This window comes from Astatotilapia calliptera, chromosome 16 (genome assembly GCF_964374335.1).
Source record: "Astatotilapia calliptera chromosome 16, fAstCal68.1, whole genome shotgun sequence".
Taxonomy (NCBI): Eukaryota; Metazoa; Chordata; class Actinopteri; order Cichliformes; family Cichlidae; genus Astatotilapia; species Astatotilapia calliptera.
Genome location: NC_137437.1, coordinates 18,387,523 through 18,402,811, shown reverse-complemented (window position 1 = coordinate 18,402,811; position 15,289 = coordinate 18,387,523). Strand labels below are relative to the sequence as shown.

At 43.4% G+C, this 15,289-nt stretch overlaps 1 protein-coding gene and 1 long non-coding RNA gene across 2 annotated transcripts in view; one reads left to right on the top strand and one right to left on the bottom strand.

The window, feature by feature from the left end:
* Positions 1–4,685: 4,685 nt before the first annotated feature.
* LOC113008451 (uncharacterized) overlaps positions 4,686–15,289 on the bottom strand; it is a 38,125-nt gene continuing 27,521 nt past the window's right edge. Inside the window, exons 15-16 of the mRNA XM_080290333.1 lie at positions 5,781–5,822; positions 4,686–5,377 (exon numbers count right to left, since the gene is read on the bottom strand). Of these exons, the coding sequence (XP_080146459.1) occupies positions 5,184–5,377; positions 5,781–5,822 (236 nt within the window). The 3' untranslated portion in view covers positions 4,686–5,183. The remainder of the gene's footprint in view (positions 5,378–5,780; positions 5,823–15,289) is intronic.
* Positions 13,683–14,325, top strand: LOC145420918 (uncharacterized). The gene is made up of 2 exons (XR_013902154.1): positions 13,683–13,784; positions 14,194–14,325. It is a non-coding gene; the product is annotated as an uncharacterized LOC145420918 (long non-coding RNA).

Below are 15,289 nucleotides of genomic sequence, written 5' to 3'. Positions count from 1 at the left end.
AACTGTCACATGCAGTTTGTGATTTCTTCACCCAAACCAAAACTGCTATTTAAATTAATGCTTTGAAATGGTTGACAAAAGACATACTCTTCATACCATATAAATGAGACATGTTTCTAAAGCAAATTATCCAAAGGAACCATAAAAAAAGCATTGAAGAAAATACTATCTGATTTCACTATAGATTTGGAGCTCGGTTCCAGCTTCCCACACCCCTGAACTGGATAAGCAAAGAAGAAAACAGATGGATGGATGCATCAGAAGGCAAATAATTGGGAAGATCTATGACAGTGAAAGTGTGCATGTACAAAAAATGCTTCAAAGTCTAGCCAGACCATAAGGACTTGCTCTAAGAATTTTTTTTCTTATTTTTAAGTGTAACAGATGTGTGAAGGAATCCACCGTGACGCTGCTACCATGCACACCTTCACTGACCCTGCAGGTCTAACAGCAATTTATTTTGATTATTAAAGTCAACAGTAATACATCAATAATCTGTTTGTGCTGTTCAGAGAAAAGCAAACAGTAGATAGCACTGTTAAATTAAATTCTTTATTAGCGGCATAATGACAACGTTAAACCTTCACAAATCTCTATGATCTGTATGTCCAATCCCCCCCCCCCCCCCCCCCCCCCACACACACACACACACCCACACCCAATCACACAGCAAGGCCTCATTCATTAAGAGACACCAAGATAAAGCTATGGGAATTATTCCTTACTACTGAGATCATTTTTGGTTCAGGGAGGACAACCAAACAAGTTTCATTCTTCTACCTTGCACTTATTTTATCTATCCCATTTGTAGCCCTTATAGGTATGTAAGTAGGATATTAATGAGTGTTTCCACTGTGTGCTTACTACCGTGGGTATAATAATCCTTTTGCCTTGGGCACGCTTGAATTTTACATGATGACCAAATGTTAGTAAAGCATAGAGGCTGAATTCTGCCAAGTATAGTCATAAACATCCTCACCCAAGAGGAAAAGCCTGTATGATGAAGTATAATAATAACAGTGAAAAACAATGCTTTGGCTTTGGTATTAATGCTGGAACAGCGGAGGGTCTGAAGACAAATCAAGCCTTAACAGAGGCCTTTTATAGAGATAGGCAAGAACAGGATATTATTTCATTATTATGTCTCAGCTTCACTTAACAATTTAGCCACATCATTACAGTGGCGCCCAGGTTGCAGTGTCACAGTAAAGTATGGCCCAGAGAGAGAGCCAAGAACTTTTACTGAGCTGATATTAATTGATTTGTCCTGATCTACCCAGGCCTGGCCTCCCTGGGCTCAGCCTCCTCAGTGGAGCAGTGCCAAGGCTCTGTCCTAACTCTGCATAAAAATAAATGAGAAGCTCTGGGGCTAGTCTCTAAAGCCAGAGGATATTGTTCGATTTCACGTCAGCCCTCCAGGAGGCAATTTAAACAACCCAGCATGCTAATCAACCTGGTATAAAAAGCAGTTCTGGAGGGTAGCCCATTCTTCTTTTTTTCTCACTCTCTCTTACTGCAACAAGGCCAAAAGGACATAAACAATCCAAGGGGAAAGTGTAATTGGGCCAGTGTCTATGCAGGCACTATCACACTCCAGCGTAATCTCGCTATATGAAGTGACACAGAGAACGACTTCTTCTTACAATAAAGGGCATGCCTCGGCCAGTTGTACAATATAATAGGTTGACAAACCATTTTTCAAAATACAGGAAAACCTTAAAATGCCCTTCTGCTGTAACCATTAATACTGAGAATCAATTCCTACAAACAAAGACTGTTAATGTGAAAAAAAACAAAGCAACTCCTCTAGAAGATTATAAGGTAGGATGCGAGAGTCCGTGTTCCTGCTGCCATCGACACAGCATCTCAGTTGAACTCGTTCGGAGAGGCAGAGACCAGCGCCAACAAATAATTCAAACCTCTAATATTCCCCTGCTTTTTGTTATAGCCGTAGAAATATGATAGCGTTCATTCTCCGCTTGTGCCATGAACCCACGGGTCACATGGTAGCAGATCACAGACTTCTGTGTGACTCAGAGGTTAAACTAATCATGAATGACTTTCTCACATGGCCCACGCAGTGCCCTTAGAAATCTACACCAGCTTGTCATCCAGCGGTGGGTCGAACCTGCCTTTCATGTATTTGCATCACTGAGCGGTTTAGATGGCCTGATGGTTATGCTTCTCGTGTCACTGACCTGCTCCTCGCTGAATTCACCGTTAGCTATGCAGTCCTTTATTTCCATGGAGTGATGAAACTGTCTATTTCACTGATAAGCTGTGAAAGACATCCTTTCAACATCAGTCTGGATTCATGCAGATCTTCACAATGCATTTATGCAACACTTCACAGGTACACTACCCTGATCTCAACCACACATCTGAATGTTTGAATGTTTAAAAAATGACATTAAATACATTTCTGAAAATCAATATTTCATCGTTGTATGTTTCTCAGTTTATGTTTTCCTGCCTTTAGAGAAACAAATGTCCTTCAACCATCTCAATACTGAAGTCTAAAAAAAGAATAATTTCTCAGAAAAAATCAGCTGATGGCTTAATGTAACAGCTGATAAACACTGCCACCTATTGACAGAACAATAGTTTTACAATTTATATCAACTGATGCAATACATGAGGGTAGATTATATATCTGCAGTCTTAACTCGACAAACACGGAAGGATTTTTTTTTTTTAAGTTTACTTCACTCAAGTAGGTGTGTACAGCACATTTACATCAAAGTCAGATACTGCTGTAGTATCTTTTTGTGAAAAACTGAAAGAAACGTAACAAAGTTAATACAAAAAGAGCAGAACAAGAAAACCAAAATGCCACAGCACCATTCTAACTTAATTTACAATTAATTAATGAACGATAGCAATTATATCATAAGTTAATAGAAATTTCAGTTGTTATTGCAAAAGTGTTTTAAAAAATTGCATAAAAATACTCTAAAGAACCTTTTAAACGTAGATATGCAGACAAATTGCCATTATGACTTTATTTTCTTACAGATATGCATAACAAATACCCTTTTTCTTTCATTAATTTAATTTAATCTTGTCACAGTAAAACTGTACTGTATAAGATTGTGATAGTGCATCTTTTTATTGAATGAAATTTTCCCCTAACACATATACATAAAACTAGAGCTTTTAAAATACTATTGAACATACTGTATCATCATCATCATCATCATCATCATTTTTATCATCATTTACAAAAGAATATATTTACATGTAGTTGTCAAACAAACACATTCACCAACTAGAAGTGCCAAGATACACAAGAATGCATTATTTCATGTAATTTCTGTTGCATAATTTCAGACCAGCCCTCTGCAGTGGTCTGTAAGATGACTAACTCTGTGGTATTTTTAGAAGCTGTTTTGTTAGCATAATAGTATTTGCTGATTTATAGGAGGTCTTTGATATCTTATCTACTTTGAAAAAATAAAATGAATGGTGTCCTCCGGTCTAAAGTCTCTGATATAATTGTCTGTTTTTGTTTTCAGTGTCTCCTACCGTTAATCTGTCTGTTTTTCTGGCCTCTCCGAGCAAATAATTGTTTGCTTTTGTTCTGACTCAGAGTGAAGGACATCTACACTCTTTTCAACTGTAGACTGGATCTTTATAAAGATCTTACAATTACACTTTTGAGATCTGTTTGCAATCAACAGGTTCACTTTTCTTTTGAAACCCTTTATCTCCACTAAGGCTTTTCCGCCCTGGTTTTTTCTTCTTCTACGCCTCACGGTGGACTTTACTATTATCCTTTGTAGTTTCACCTTTATCTGCCTCACCCGTGTGTTTTATGCCTGGATTACATGTGAGTGTACCCTGTGGATGAATGATTTGAATCAAGCACCAAACTAATAACATTTAGTGGGTACACACTCAACACCGTAAAGGGATCTCTTATAAGCAAATGGAAGCACTCACTTGAATGAGTAAAATAATTTTTTGCTCTTTTAACATGTATGTGGGGTGAATGTAGCATTGCAAGTTCAGTCTGTTTGAAAGCTCAACTGAACCGCCTCAGACTGCATTAAAATGGATAATCAAAATAAAAGTCAACTAAATTTTGCTCTCTTCCAATTTTTAACTTGTGTATTAATCCAGTTATAAAACTAGAAAATATTATTATATGTATAATATATAACCAATTGCTTGGGTCTATGCTAACGTTTCTCTACTACAGTTATGAGGAAATACCTATGCGTTAAGTACAAACAATAAAGGACAGCCATACTGCCACACACTTTGTACTTTGCATCACAACGCTAAGCACACATAATACAAATTTGAGTGTTTCATCTAATGGTGTTACACTCTCCCTACATTAAACCATAAACAGACAAACTCTACAGGTCAGGATATATTTTACAGGTTAACTATAAATGCTCCTCCCATTAGTTACTTGCATCGATTCACTTAGTATGATGTTGCTCTAATGAAGTGAAAGTGTTTAAAATAAGTGTTTAACAGTACAAGAATTCACAGAGAAAGCCTGAAAGAACCTCAGCATAAATTTGACAGCTGACATTAATTTTGCAGCCTTAATACTGAAAGCCCTGTTTTTGTTTGTTTCTTTGTTTGTTTTTAAGCTTGTTCATTTTTGTGCAATTTATTATACTACCGTGATCAGCCATACTCAGAAGCACATAAAGAAACATTAGACATTATAAATCTTGAAATAGGTCAGTTGTTTTATTTGTTGTTGTTCCCAAAAATGACCTCTGGCAAGAAAGCCTATTTTGTGCTACAAATGGCTTTGTAACTTTCTACTATAAAAATGTCTGGTTGTTTTTATTACTACAGTTAAAAAGAACAAAACAACAACAAAAAACTGGACAGTCTGGGCAATGAGCTTCCAGAAATTTTCCTGTTATTTTACACATTTATTACTTACAATCTAACTGCAGTGAGTCATAAATTTTTCAAGGCCGAGCAATATCCAGGCCTACAAATATGACACCTGGATGATAGAATTTACATAAAATTTCCTATAAAATTATTAAAAACACACAAAATCAAAAAATATATATATACAAGTAATAACTCAGGCAATGTAATGTAATATAATAAGGTAAAAGAAAAAGACATTCATTTGGCAAATGATCCCTAAACTGAATTATGTTATGACACATTCAGAAATGAGTCAGAAAAATTCATGTGCAAAGTTATTCTGAATCTAACTGGCATAGTTTAATTTTCAAACCTGGTCCTTTAGAAGGAATCTGTGTTTGCAGATCAGGCTGTGTGGCCTCGGTATGTTCTTCCAATTGACCACTCTTGACTTTCTTATCCAGTTGTCCTTCATCGTTTAAAAAAGAAGGCTTTCTTGTGACCACATGAGGTCCATCTTTGTTTTTTTCTAAATTGGAAAAACAAAAGAATGAAACAAAGATAAGAATTTCTTTCTGGAGATTAAACAACATAAAAACCTGGATTGGGATTCAGAAACAATTTTTTAACAAGACTCCTGAAAACTTAGTTTGGTTTATGACTTATTTTATTCATGTAAATGCTTGTTTTCATGTTATAAATTGGTTACTATTTAATATAACTTTGAAGAAAAAAAAGCTGTGACGTACCAACAAATTAAAATTAATGATAGTTTCAAGTAAAAGCAACAGCCATTAATGAAAATGTGTTAATGTCACAGGTGTTAATTAAATACACAATGCATTTGCTAAAAGTTTATCTGTTTAAAGTATTTGAAGATGATTTTATTTCAGTGGTTTTTAATTAGTGTAAGAGGGAAAAACAAAGATTACCTGCCAGTTGCTGAAAGTTTTTAAGACGCTCCTTAAAACCCACTGTAAGAAATGAATTGGAAAGAGAAAAATACACTTGTAGCATCATTAAACCATCCATCAGTGATTATAAATAGCATCACTATGTATAAAAATGGCTGTAAGTTAATAGGGAGTTGATAGAATAATTATTAATACTTATAGTTAGCAGAATACTTTATTGAATCCACTCAATTTAAATCAAACGTCTGCACTTCAGTCATATATTAGATTTGAAATTCACCGTGGTGGTGTACAGAGGCAAAATGAGAAAAACTCTGGAACTATCCAAAAACCTAAGGGCCTAAATATACGTCCATTTGGACGTACATACTCTCCTACTGTGTATTTATAAGATAAAAAAATTGGGGGTTCCATCTTCTAAACGGTATACATTTTCTTTACCCTCTTTGTCCTTATTAAAGAGCAAGTTTTTAACTTTTTTTTTCATCTGTGCTTCAGTGGAATTAGCTTTTATAACTTCACCCTTGGAGTTTGCATGTTCTCCCCATGTTTGCATGGGTTCTCTCCGGGTACTCCGGCTTCCTCCCACCGTCCAAAGACATGCAGCTTGTGGGGATAGGTTAATTGGATAATCCAAATTGCCACTAGGTTTAAATGTGCGAGTGAATGTGAGTGCGAATGGTTGTCTGTCCCTGTGTGTTAGCCAGTGTTGGGTAAGTTACTTTAAATTAGTAACTTAGTTACGTTACTAGTTACTTCTATCAAAGTAACTCAGTTACTTCAAGTTACTCGTTACTTTCAAAGTAACGAGTTACTAGGGAAAGTAACTTTGGTTTTACTTAGAATTCTCTTGTTAATGTGTTGCTTCCATAACTTTGCCAGGCTTCTACTTGCAACAAGTGCACTGTGCCACCTACCAATACAAAAAATAATAATAATGTGCATATTTCCACAAGAGAAATCCCACGCCTGGACCGTCGTTGACCGCGGCCATGATTCTAGCCTACGTCACAGCATCATGTGCGCTTTTTACATCCAACACAAAAACTGCAGTCGTGATGCTTTTGATTGTACTCGGAAATTATGACTTCCGAGTAGGAAGATGTAGGCAACACCAGACCGCAGATGAGCTGCATACAGGGCTGGACTGGGACAAAAAATCGTCCCGGGCATTTTGACTAGAGACTGGCCTGCCATTATAGGAAAAATCATAAAGCCTTTGAATGAAAACAAAGGCTGTTGTGACAGTGATGTACACTGTTTTGATGGTATATATGTATCAATCTATCAATCGTTTGTTGTAAGATTCAGATAATTATTTTTTAAAGCGAGACATTTTAAATGACATAACAAAGAAAAGTATTTCTTTGTGCCCCCCTCTCCCTGTTAATGCCGTTCTGCCCCCCTGGCAACACTTTGCTAGACCCTCCCCTGCAACGTGACCAGCTGTCAGCTGCGTAGAAAAAGGATCCTGGTGTTATTTGTCTCTCAGAAACAGTTCATAACTTCCCTTCAACTCATTCATGTCACCTAAAAGGTAAACCTGTTTCTCCATCACCTGTTCAGCTCTGATGATTCAGTAAGGACATCTCCTGGTTTCATCTTCATGTTTCCCTCTCACCAGATAACCAAACCGATATCATGACCAGCAGCTTTACAGCTGTGGCTCCCGCAAACATCAGCTGATAGTAGATGTTAAAAGTCCGCTTGTTCACTGTAGCTGTTTTATACTACGTTACCCATGATGCACCTCGGTATCTGTACTTCCGGTTGGGAACGTGTTCAGCGCAGTTCTGCACAGATGAGAGGTGTGTCGGAGGAGTAACGTATTTACTTGCATTCCTGTGTGCTCCAAGTAGTTCAAGCAGCTCCGACTATGAAGAGGATGAGAGATGGCAGAAGATGGAATCAGTTTGGAGCAGTGTCCTCCAACACATGACTCAACTGCAAGTGTCTATGGAGGAAACTCGTGGGACATTACTAAAGCGGGTGGAGCGTTTGGAGCAAGCTTCTAAACCTGGCAGTCCTCTTCCCCCAGAAACAGGAGCGTTAGAACAACCCCAACATATTTCCTCCATAACAGAAGTTGCACCACTACAACCTAGCAATGAGGTGTTACATGATACCACAGAGCCACTAACTGTGCTAGTAAGTCCCTCAGAGCAGGGCACCACAACACCTGCGAACATGCCGACGCCAGTGGAAACATCTGCTCCGTCACCTCCCCGTAAAGTGAGCATTCACATTCAGCCAGTGCTGCACCCTGCCACTTATGTAGCTGCATCGACGCCACTCAGGAGACCTGGACGATGCACTGCTGAACCCTTCTCATATCAGCGATCGGAACATCAGCTCCTGATAAACAGGCCAGGCCAGGTGCAGCTATCACATTCTGCATCCCCAGCTGATCAGCCACTACAACATGCTCATCTTTCAGTGCACCAGCTATCACAGGCTGTGGACCCAATGAGTCTGCAGCAGATGTCACATCCCGCTGCTCCTGTCTTCCAAGTCAGACATCCAGCTAATCCTGTGTACTTGCAGCAACCTTCACGTCCACCAGCGCCTGTGACCCAGCCATCACAGTGGACAGAAGCTCATCGCCCTGTGCCCACCATACTGCATCCTGAAGCTTTGCCTGATCCAGCTGGCAAGTACTATGTTCCTTATCCCTCAGGAAGTAACTATTCATCATCTTCCTCTGCTGAACACCATAATCCACAGGTTGCCACAACTTACCCAGCAGGAACGCCTCTACCAAACCTGATGGAGATGATGGTGGCGTCTTCATATGGCATCCCAAAGCCTAAGCTGGTGATCTTCCGGTCGGGGAGAGAGAGTGACTTCGCCTTATTAAAGAAAGGGCTGGACAGCACCTTAGGACATCTGGGAGAAGATTACAAGTATCAGGTCCTACTAGATCATCTAGAGCATCCCAGCGCCTTACAGGTAGCCAAGTGCTACATTCACGACCGCACTCCCTACAATAGTGCAATGAGGGCGCTAGAGCAGAGGTATGGACAGTCAAGGCAGTTAGTCCAAAGTGAGCTTAGCACCATATTAAACGGCCCCCTTATTAGAGCCGGAGACTCTCAAGCTATTGAGGACCTCTCCCTGTCGGTGTCCAGCCTGGTCGGGCTTCTCAGTACTATGGATGAAGTAGCAGCCAGCGAGCTTCACTGTGGTTCACATGTGGACAGACTGCTTACCAAGCTCCCTCTGAACTACAGGGACAACTTCATCGAGTACTGTATCACCCGGGGGATCATCCGCAGTGGCAGCAGCCGAACATACAATATGTACGACTTCTCAGAATGGCTCGAACGGAAATCCCAAGTCCTTCAGCTATCCAGACAAGCCTCTCAAATGCCCCCGGACAAGCCACGTCCAGAGAAGAACCTACTCAAAGCCTCAGCAGGGCTCAAGCCACACAACAGATCTGCCTCCATCTACTACGGCCCAAATCTAGCCCAAGCCAAGCTAAACCAGGAGGGAGAATCTACAGCTCCAGATCCGACAATCCAACCTAAGAAGAAACAGAAGTTCAAACCTTATTGTCCATACTGCGAAGGGACAGAGCATTATCTGAATGGCTGTGATGGATTCAAAAGGCTAGACCTCAAAGCTATGGCTACCTGGATTACCGAGAAGGCCAAATGCTGGCGCTGTGGCCGTAAACATTCTCCAGAGCAGTGTACTCTGAAGAAGCCGTGCAGCACCTGTGGTGACCAGCATTTGTCGGTGCTCCATGACCTGGTTGAGGCCAAGAAGCGGGACCCTAACATACTAACTGTGAGTACTAGTATGGTCTACCTAGACTATTCAAGTCACTCAGGTCGTGTTATGCTTAAGGTAGTACCAATCCAACTACATTATGGGGGCAAATCACTGGATACATTTGCTGTGCTCGATGACGGCTCAGAGAAGACTGTTGTGCTTCCAGCGGCAGTTAAATCTCTAGGTTTGGAACAGGAGGAAGCAACACTCTCACTGAGAACTATCCGTCGAGATGTAATCCAGATGAAGGGAGGCTTTGTCTCATTTCAGGTGTCACCAAGGGCTAAGCCCAAAGTGAGGTACAAAGTAACACATGCCTTCACAGCCCAACAACTGAGCCTAGCTACTCAGTCATGTCCAGCTGAACAGCTAAAGAAGAAGTATCTTCACTTACAGAAAGTCCAGATTGAGGGATTTAACCAGATCCAACCTTTGGTGCTGATTGGCTCAGATAACGCTCATCTCATCACCCCTGTCCGCCCCGTCCTTCGGGGGTCGTCCAAAGGGCCAGTAGCTATCTGCACCAAGCTCGGATGGGCCATCCAGGGGCCGGCCAGTAGTATGCCTACATCTGAGGGGGACCTGCAGTGCCTGAACATGTGCCTTTCTCCTGCAGAGGCCCTGCATCAAGATGTGAAGCATTTGTGGCAACTAGATGCTCCCCCCTACAGGACAGAGAAGGAGGTCACACGGTCAAAAGGAGGACAGAGAGGCGGTAGCTATGTTGGAGACAAAGACCATCAGAGTCCCAGTAGACGGTGTCGAGAGATACGCCACTCCGCTGCTGAGAAGAAGGGACTTTCCACGGATGTGTGTCTCTCCTGAAGCAGTAAAAGGCCTCCTCAGATCCACCGAACGTAAGCTGGCCAAGAATCCTGATCTGACCCTCACATACAGCCAGGAGATCCACAGGTTAGTAGATTCTGGTTATGTTGTTAAACTGAGCCCAGATGAGACACATAGCTCTTCCAAGTCATGGTATGTACCCCACCACATGGTACATCACAATAATAAGGCTAGGGTGGTCTTCAACTGTTCGTTTGAGTTTCAGGGGGCCGTCCTGAACCACTACCTCTTACCAGGACCTCCCTTGGGGCCCACTCTGCTGGGGGTCTTACTCCGCTTCCGCCAACATCCTGTAGCCGCGAGTGGAGATATCAAAGCCATGTTTCACCAGATTCGGCTGCTCCCAGAGGACTGTCCTCTGCTACGGTTTCTGTGGAGGGATTGTGAAACTGACCGGCCCCCAGACGTATATGAGTGGAGAGTTTTGCCCTTTGGAACGACATGTAGCCCCTGTTGTGCTATTTTCGCCCTACAGAGACATGCAAGGGAGCACGAAGACACCCACAAGGACATCTGTGACTCTGTCCACACAGCCTTCTATGTGGATAACTGTTTACAGTCCCTATCCAACCCAGAAGAGGCAAAGCAGCTCATCGACCGAATGAGAGATTTACTCATTCAAGGAGGATTCGAGATACGTCAGTGGGCGAGCAACGTGCCCGAAGTAGTTGCTCACCTGCCCGCTTCAGCTAGATCAGAGAGCTGCGAGCTTTGGCTGAACTTCAAAGGTCTCGACCCACAAGAGTCAACATTAGGACTCAGCTGGCACTGCCCGACAGATGTCCTGGGATATAAGCACCGCCCTATAACCTACTCCACGGTCACGCTGCGCAACGTGTACAAGGTACTAGCTACCCAGTATGACCCCCTAGGTTATATTTGTCCCTACACTACAAGGGCCAAGCTGATTGTACAGGCCCTGTGGAGCACAGAGAGAGGATGGGATGAGCCCATCGAAGGGAATCTACTTCAGTCCTGGCTTGAGTGGGAAGGTGAACTGTCACACCTTCGGCATGTCACCATTCCCCGCTGCTACGCTCCTTCTCACAACTCCAGCAATGTGACATACGAGGCTCACATATTCTGTGACGCATCAGAAAAGGCGTATGCCCCATACGCCTTTTCTGATGCGTCACAGAATATGACAGTTGTTGTTGATCGATTACTCGGAGATAAGCCACAGCCCCTGTGGCTTATCTCCGAGTAATCGATCAACAACTGCCCATCGCCACATCATTCCTGATGGCTCGCTCCAGAGTGGCCCCACGTAAACAGGTGTCAATGCCCTGGCTGGAGCTTTGCGCAGCACTCACAGGGGCCCAATTGGCCAAATTACTCCAGACAGAGCTCACCATTCTCCTGCAATCGATCTACCTGTGGACAGACTCTACAACGGTGCTGCAGTGGATCCAGTCTAGTTCCTGTCGCTATAAGGTATTTGTGGGGACTAGAATCTGTGAAATACAGGAGCTGACATCTCCTGAACAGTGGCGGTATGTGACCTCTGACCTCAATCCCGCTGATGACATCACCAGAGGGAAACATCTCGCTGACCTAACTGTCCGCAATCGTTGGTCACATGGTCCACCCTTTCTGTCACAAACTGCTGACACTTGGCCTAAGTTGCCAACAGAGTTCCTGGCATGCAGTGAGGCAGAGCTCAGGAAGACTGCATTCTGTGGGCACGCTTCTGCATCCCCAACTTTACCGGATCCAACACAGTATGCCACGCTAGATGAGCTGATTGCTGCTACATACCAGACCCAACACGGGTCTGACGCTCCTATTACAGCAGTGGAGCAACTAGAAACCAAGACCATGCTGCTTCACTCGGCTCAGACTGACAGCTTCCCAGAGGAGGCCCGAGCCCTCCAGATCGGGCACCCAGTCCGCTCAGACAGCCGTCTTAGCGTGCTGTCCCCTGAATATGACAGTCTTACCGGTCTCATCAGAGTCGGAGGCCGCCTCCGTCGAGCTGCCGACTTAGATCCAGACAGTATTCATCCCATCGTATTAGCAGCTGAACATCCCCTGACCAAGCTCATCATAAAAACTTATGATGACCAGCTCCTTCATCCAGGTGCAGAGAGGCTGTTTGCGGAAATACGGCGCACCTATTGGATTCTCAGAGGACGTCAAGCCATTAAGAAGCATCAGCACCAGTGTGTGGACTGTAGGAGATGGCGCGCCTCACCTTCTACACCCAAAATGGCTGACCTACCTTCATCACTGCTGAGACTCTATAAGCCGCCGTTCTGGTCGACGGGCGTAGACTGTTTTGGGTCATACACGATAAAGATAGGTCGTAGAAGAGAGAAACGCTGGGGAATTATCTACAAGTGTCTTACAACCAGATGCGTGCACCTTGATCTCCTCCCTAGTCTTGACACCGATTCCTTCCTTATGTCATTACGCAGATTTATTGCACGCCGAGGAAAGCCATACGAGATGTGGTCGGATCGAGGGACCAATTTCAGAGGTGGGCACAGAGAACTCCAAACGGCGTTTGAAAACATGGAGCCGGACCTCAAGCAGCAACTGGCCAAGCAGACTATCAACTTCTGCTTCAATCCCCCACACTCTCCTCATTTCGGAGGAGCATGGGAAAGGGAAATCAGAGCAGTGGAGTCAGCTCTGCAAGTAGTCCTGAAGGACCAAGTTGTGGCGGAAGAAGTCGTACTCACTGCTCTCATAGAGGTTGAGGGCATTTTGAACTCAAAGCCGCTCGGCTATGCATCAGCTGACATAGCTGACCCAGATCCCATCACACCAAATCTTCTCTTGATGGGGCGGCATGATTCGGCACTACCCCGGGCAGTTTACGGCCCCTCAGGCACTCTTTCGAACAGAAGATGGAGGCACAGTCAGGTCATCAGTGACCACTTCTGGAAGCGGTTCATACAGAACTACCTCCCAGGACTGCAACTCCGACAGAAATGGAGGAAGTCCACTGACAACATGGCTGTGCGACAAGCTGTTATGATTGTGGACTGTAACTTGCCTAGAGGCCTTTGGCCTGTGGGTACCATTGCCAAAGTTTTCCCAGGGATTGATGGCGTTGTTCGAGCTGCCGAGGTCAAAGTTAAAGACAGTACCTATGTTCGCCAGGTAACTAAGCTGGTGGAACTTCCCAAAGTTCCTGAGGACTCAAATGACACTGTTTCAAAATAGAAGGACTCTAGCGGGAGTGTATTTGCCTACAAATACAGGGGCAGCTGTTAAAAGTCCGCTTGTTCACTGTAGCTGTTTTATACTACGTTACCCATGATGCACCTCGGTATCTGTACTTCCGGTTGGGAACGTGTTCAGCGCAGTTCTGCACAGATGAGAGGTGTGTCGGAGGAGTAACGTATTTACTTGCATTCCTGTGTGAGTTAATACTGTGTGCGTGCTTACCATGTGAGTATTGTAAGATGAGAGTGATGCTTGTTTGACTTTATCTGTGTAATTTGCTACGTAAGAAGCTAGTCCCGTTGCTATCGCTAAGATGCGGGTTTTTTTGGCCTACTATAGGCAGCCTTGTGTTCAGCCCATATTTCATTCTATATACGACTTACTGTCAAGCATTGTGGTTGTAGGTGGATGTAACTATTTACTATGTTTATTCTCTAAAGCGTTGTAATCTGCAGAGGTCTGGTTTGCCAATGTATATACGAGCCAGAAATTCATTTATGGTCTTAGGGTGCCATCTAGTGGCCATGAGGTTATGGCAGATTGTGTAACATTACGCTGGAAACCCACAGTACTGTATAAGGGGTACACTGCTATCCATAGTGGTTAATACAAATGTTTGTTCTTTCTGTTACAGATGACCACACACACCCATATACACACTCACACCCCCTTTACCTGCATGTGAATACTGTAATGCCTCCCTACCAACGCTGTACATCCTGTTGATGTCATCTGCCACCTCCTTAGTAAAGTTATTTGAACTACATCACTGTGGAGTACCATTCCTTCTGACCGAGGACGACTCAGTTGAAGTGTGATCGGCAATCAGTGCAAACATACATTACAGTAGAAATTAATATTAAATAAATTCTAACAACAGCTGATCAAGCTTAAACATGCTGCTGCTGTTTAGCGCGACATCAGCTGGTTTCTTTCTGGCGCAAAGTGGGCGATAAACAAACAAGAGAGAAAAGCCGTTGATCAGTTTCATGATTGAAGTAGAAACAGGAGAGGGAGGGGAGAGAATGAGAGAAGAAGAGGAAGCTGTGCAGCAAAGACACAGAATAACTCCAGCTTTGTGTCTTTTTCATTGTAGCTGAAGTCCAGGACAAAAACGCATAATATTTTCTCTGAACACGAGACGATTCTGTTTTTTACGGGACGGTTGGAAACTAATAATTCACCTTATGAACAAAATAAAGTTCAACATCTTCATAGCACCCACCAAGCTGTATAGAAACTCCGTCATGCTAGCTAGTACGCAGTACGGAAAAAGTCAGAATAACGAAAATAAACTCCACCTAAACTTGGTTTATATCTGACTCAGATAGACTGCAGGTCATAACTTCTTACCTGAAGTTCAGTTCACCTGACACTCGGACCAGCGGCTGCCTCGGGTCTCTGCTCCTCCTCCTGCCTCCCCTTTCTCTCATCCACCTGCTGGCCTCCACCACTTGCTAATGTTACTGAATCTGTGGAAGCTCTGCGATAGCCACCACACGAAGTAACGAGTAACGACCCTATCTAAATCCCAGTAACGACTAGCGCGTTCCTGATTTTGGCATAATAACTAGTTACCGTGCTCGTTACCACAATAATAACGTAGTTACTGTAACGCGTTACTTAATAACGCGTTAGTCCCAACACTGGTGTTAGCCTGCGAGAGACTGGCAACCTGTCCAGGGCGTACCCTGCCTCTCGCCCTATGACAGCTGGGATAGGCTCCAGCG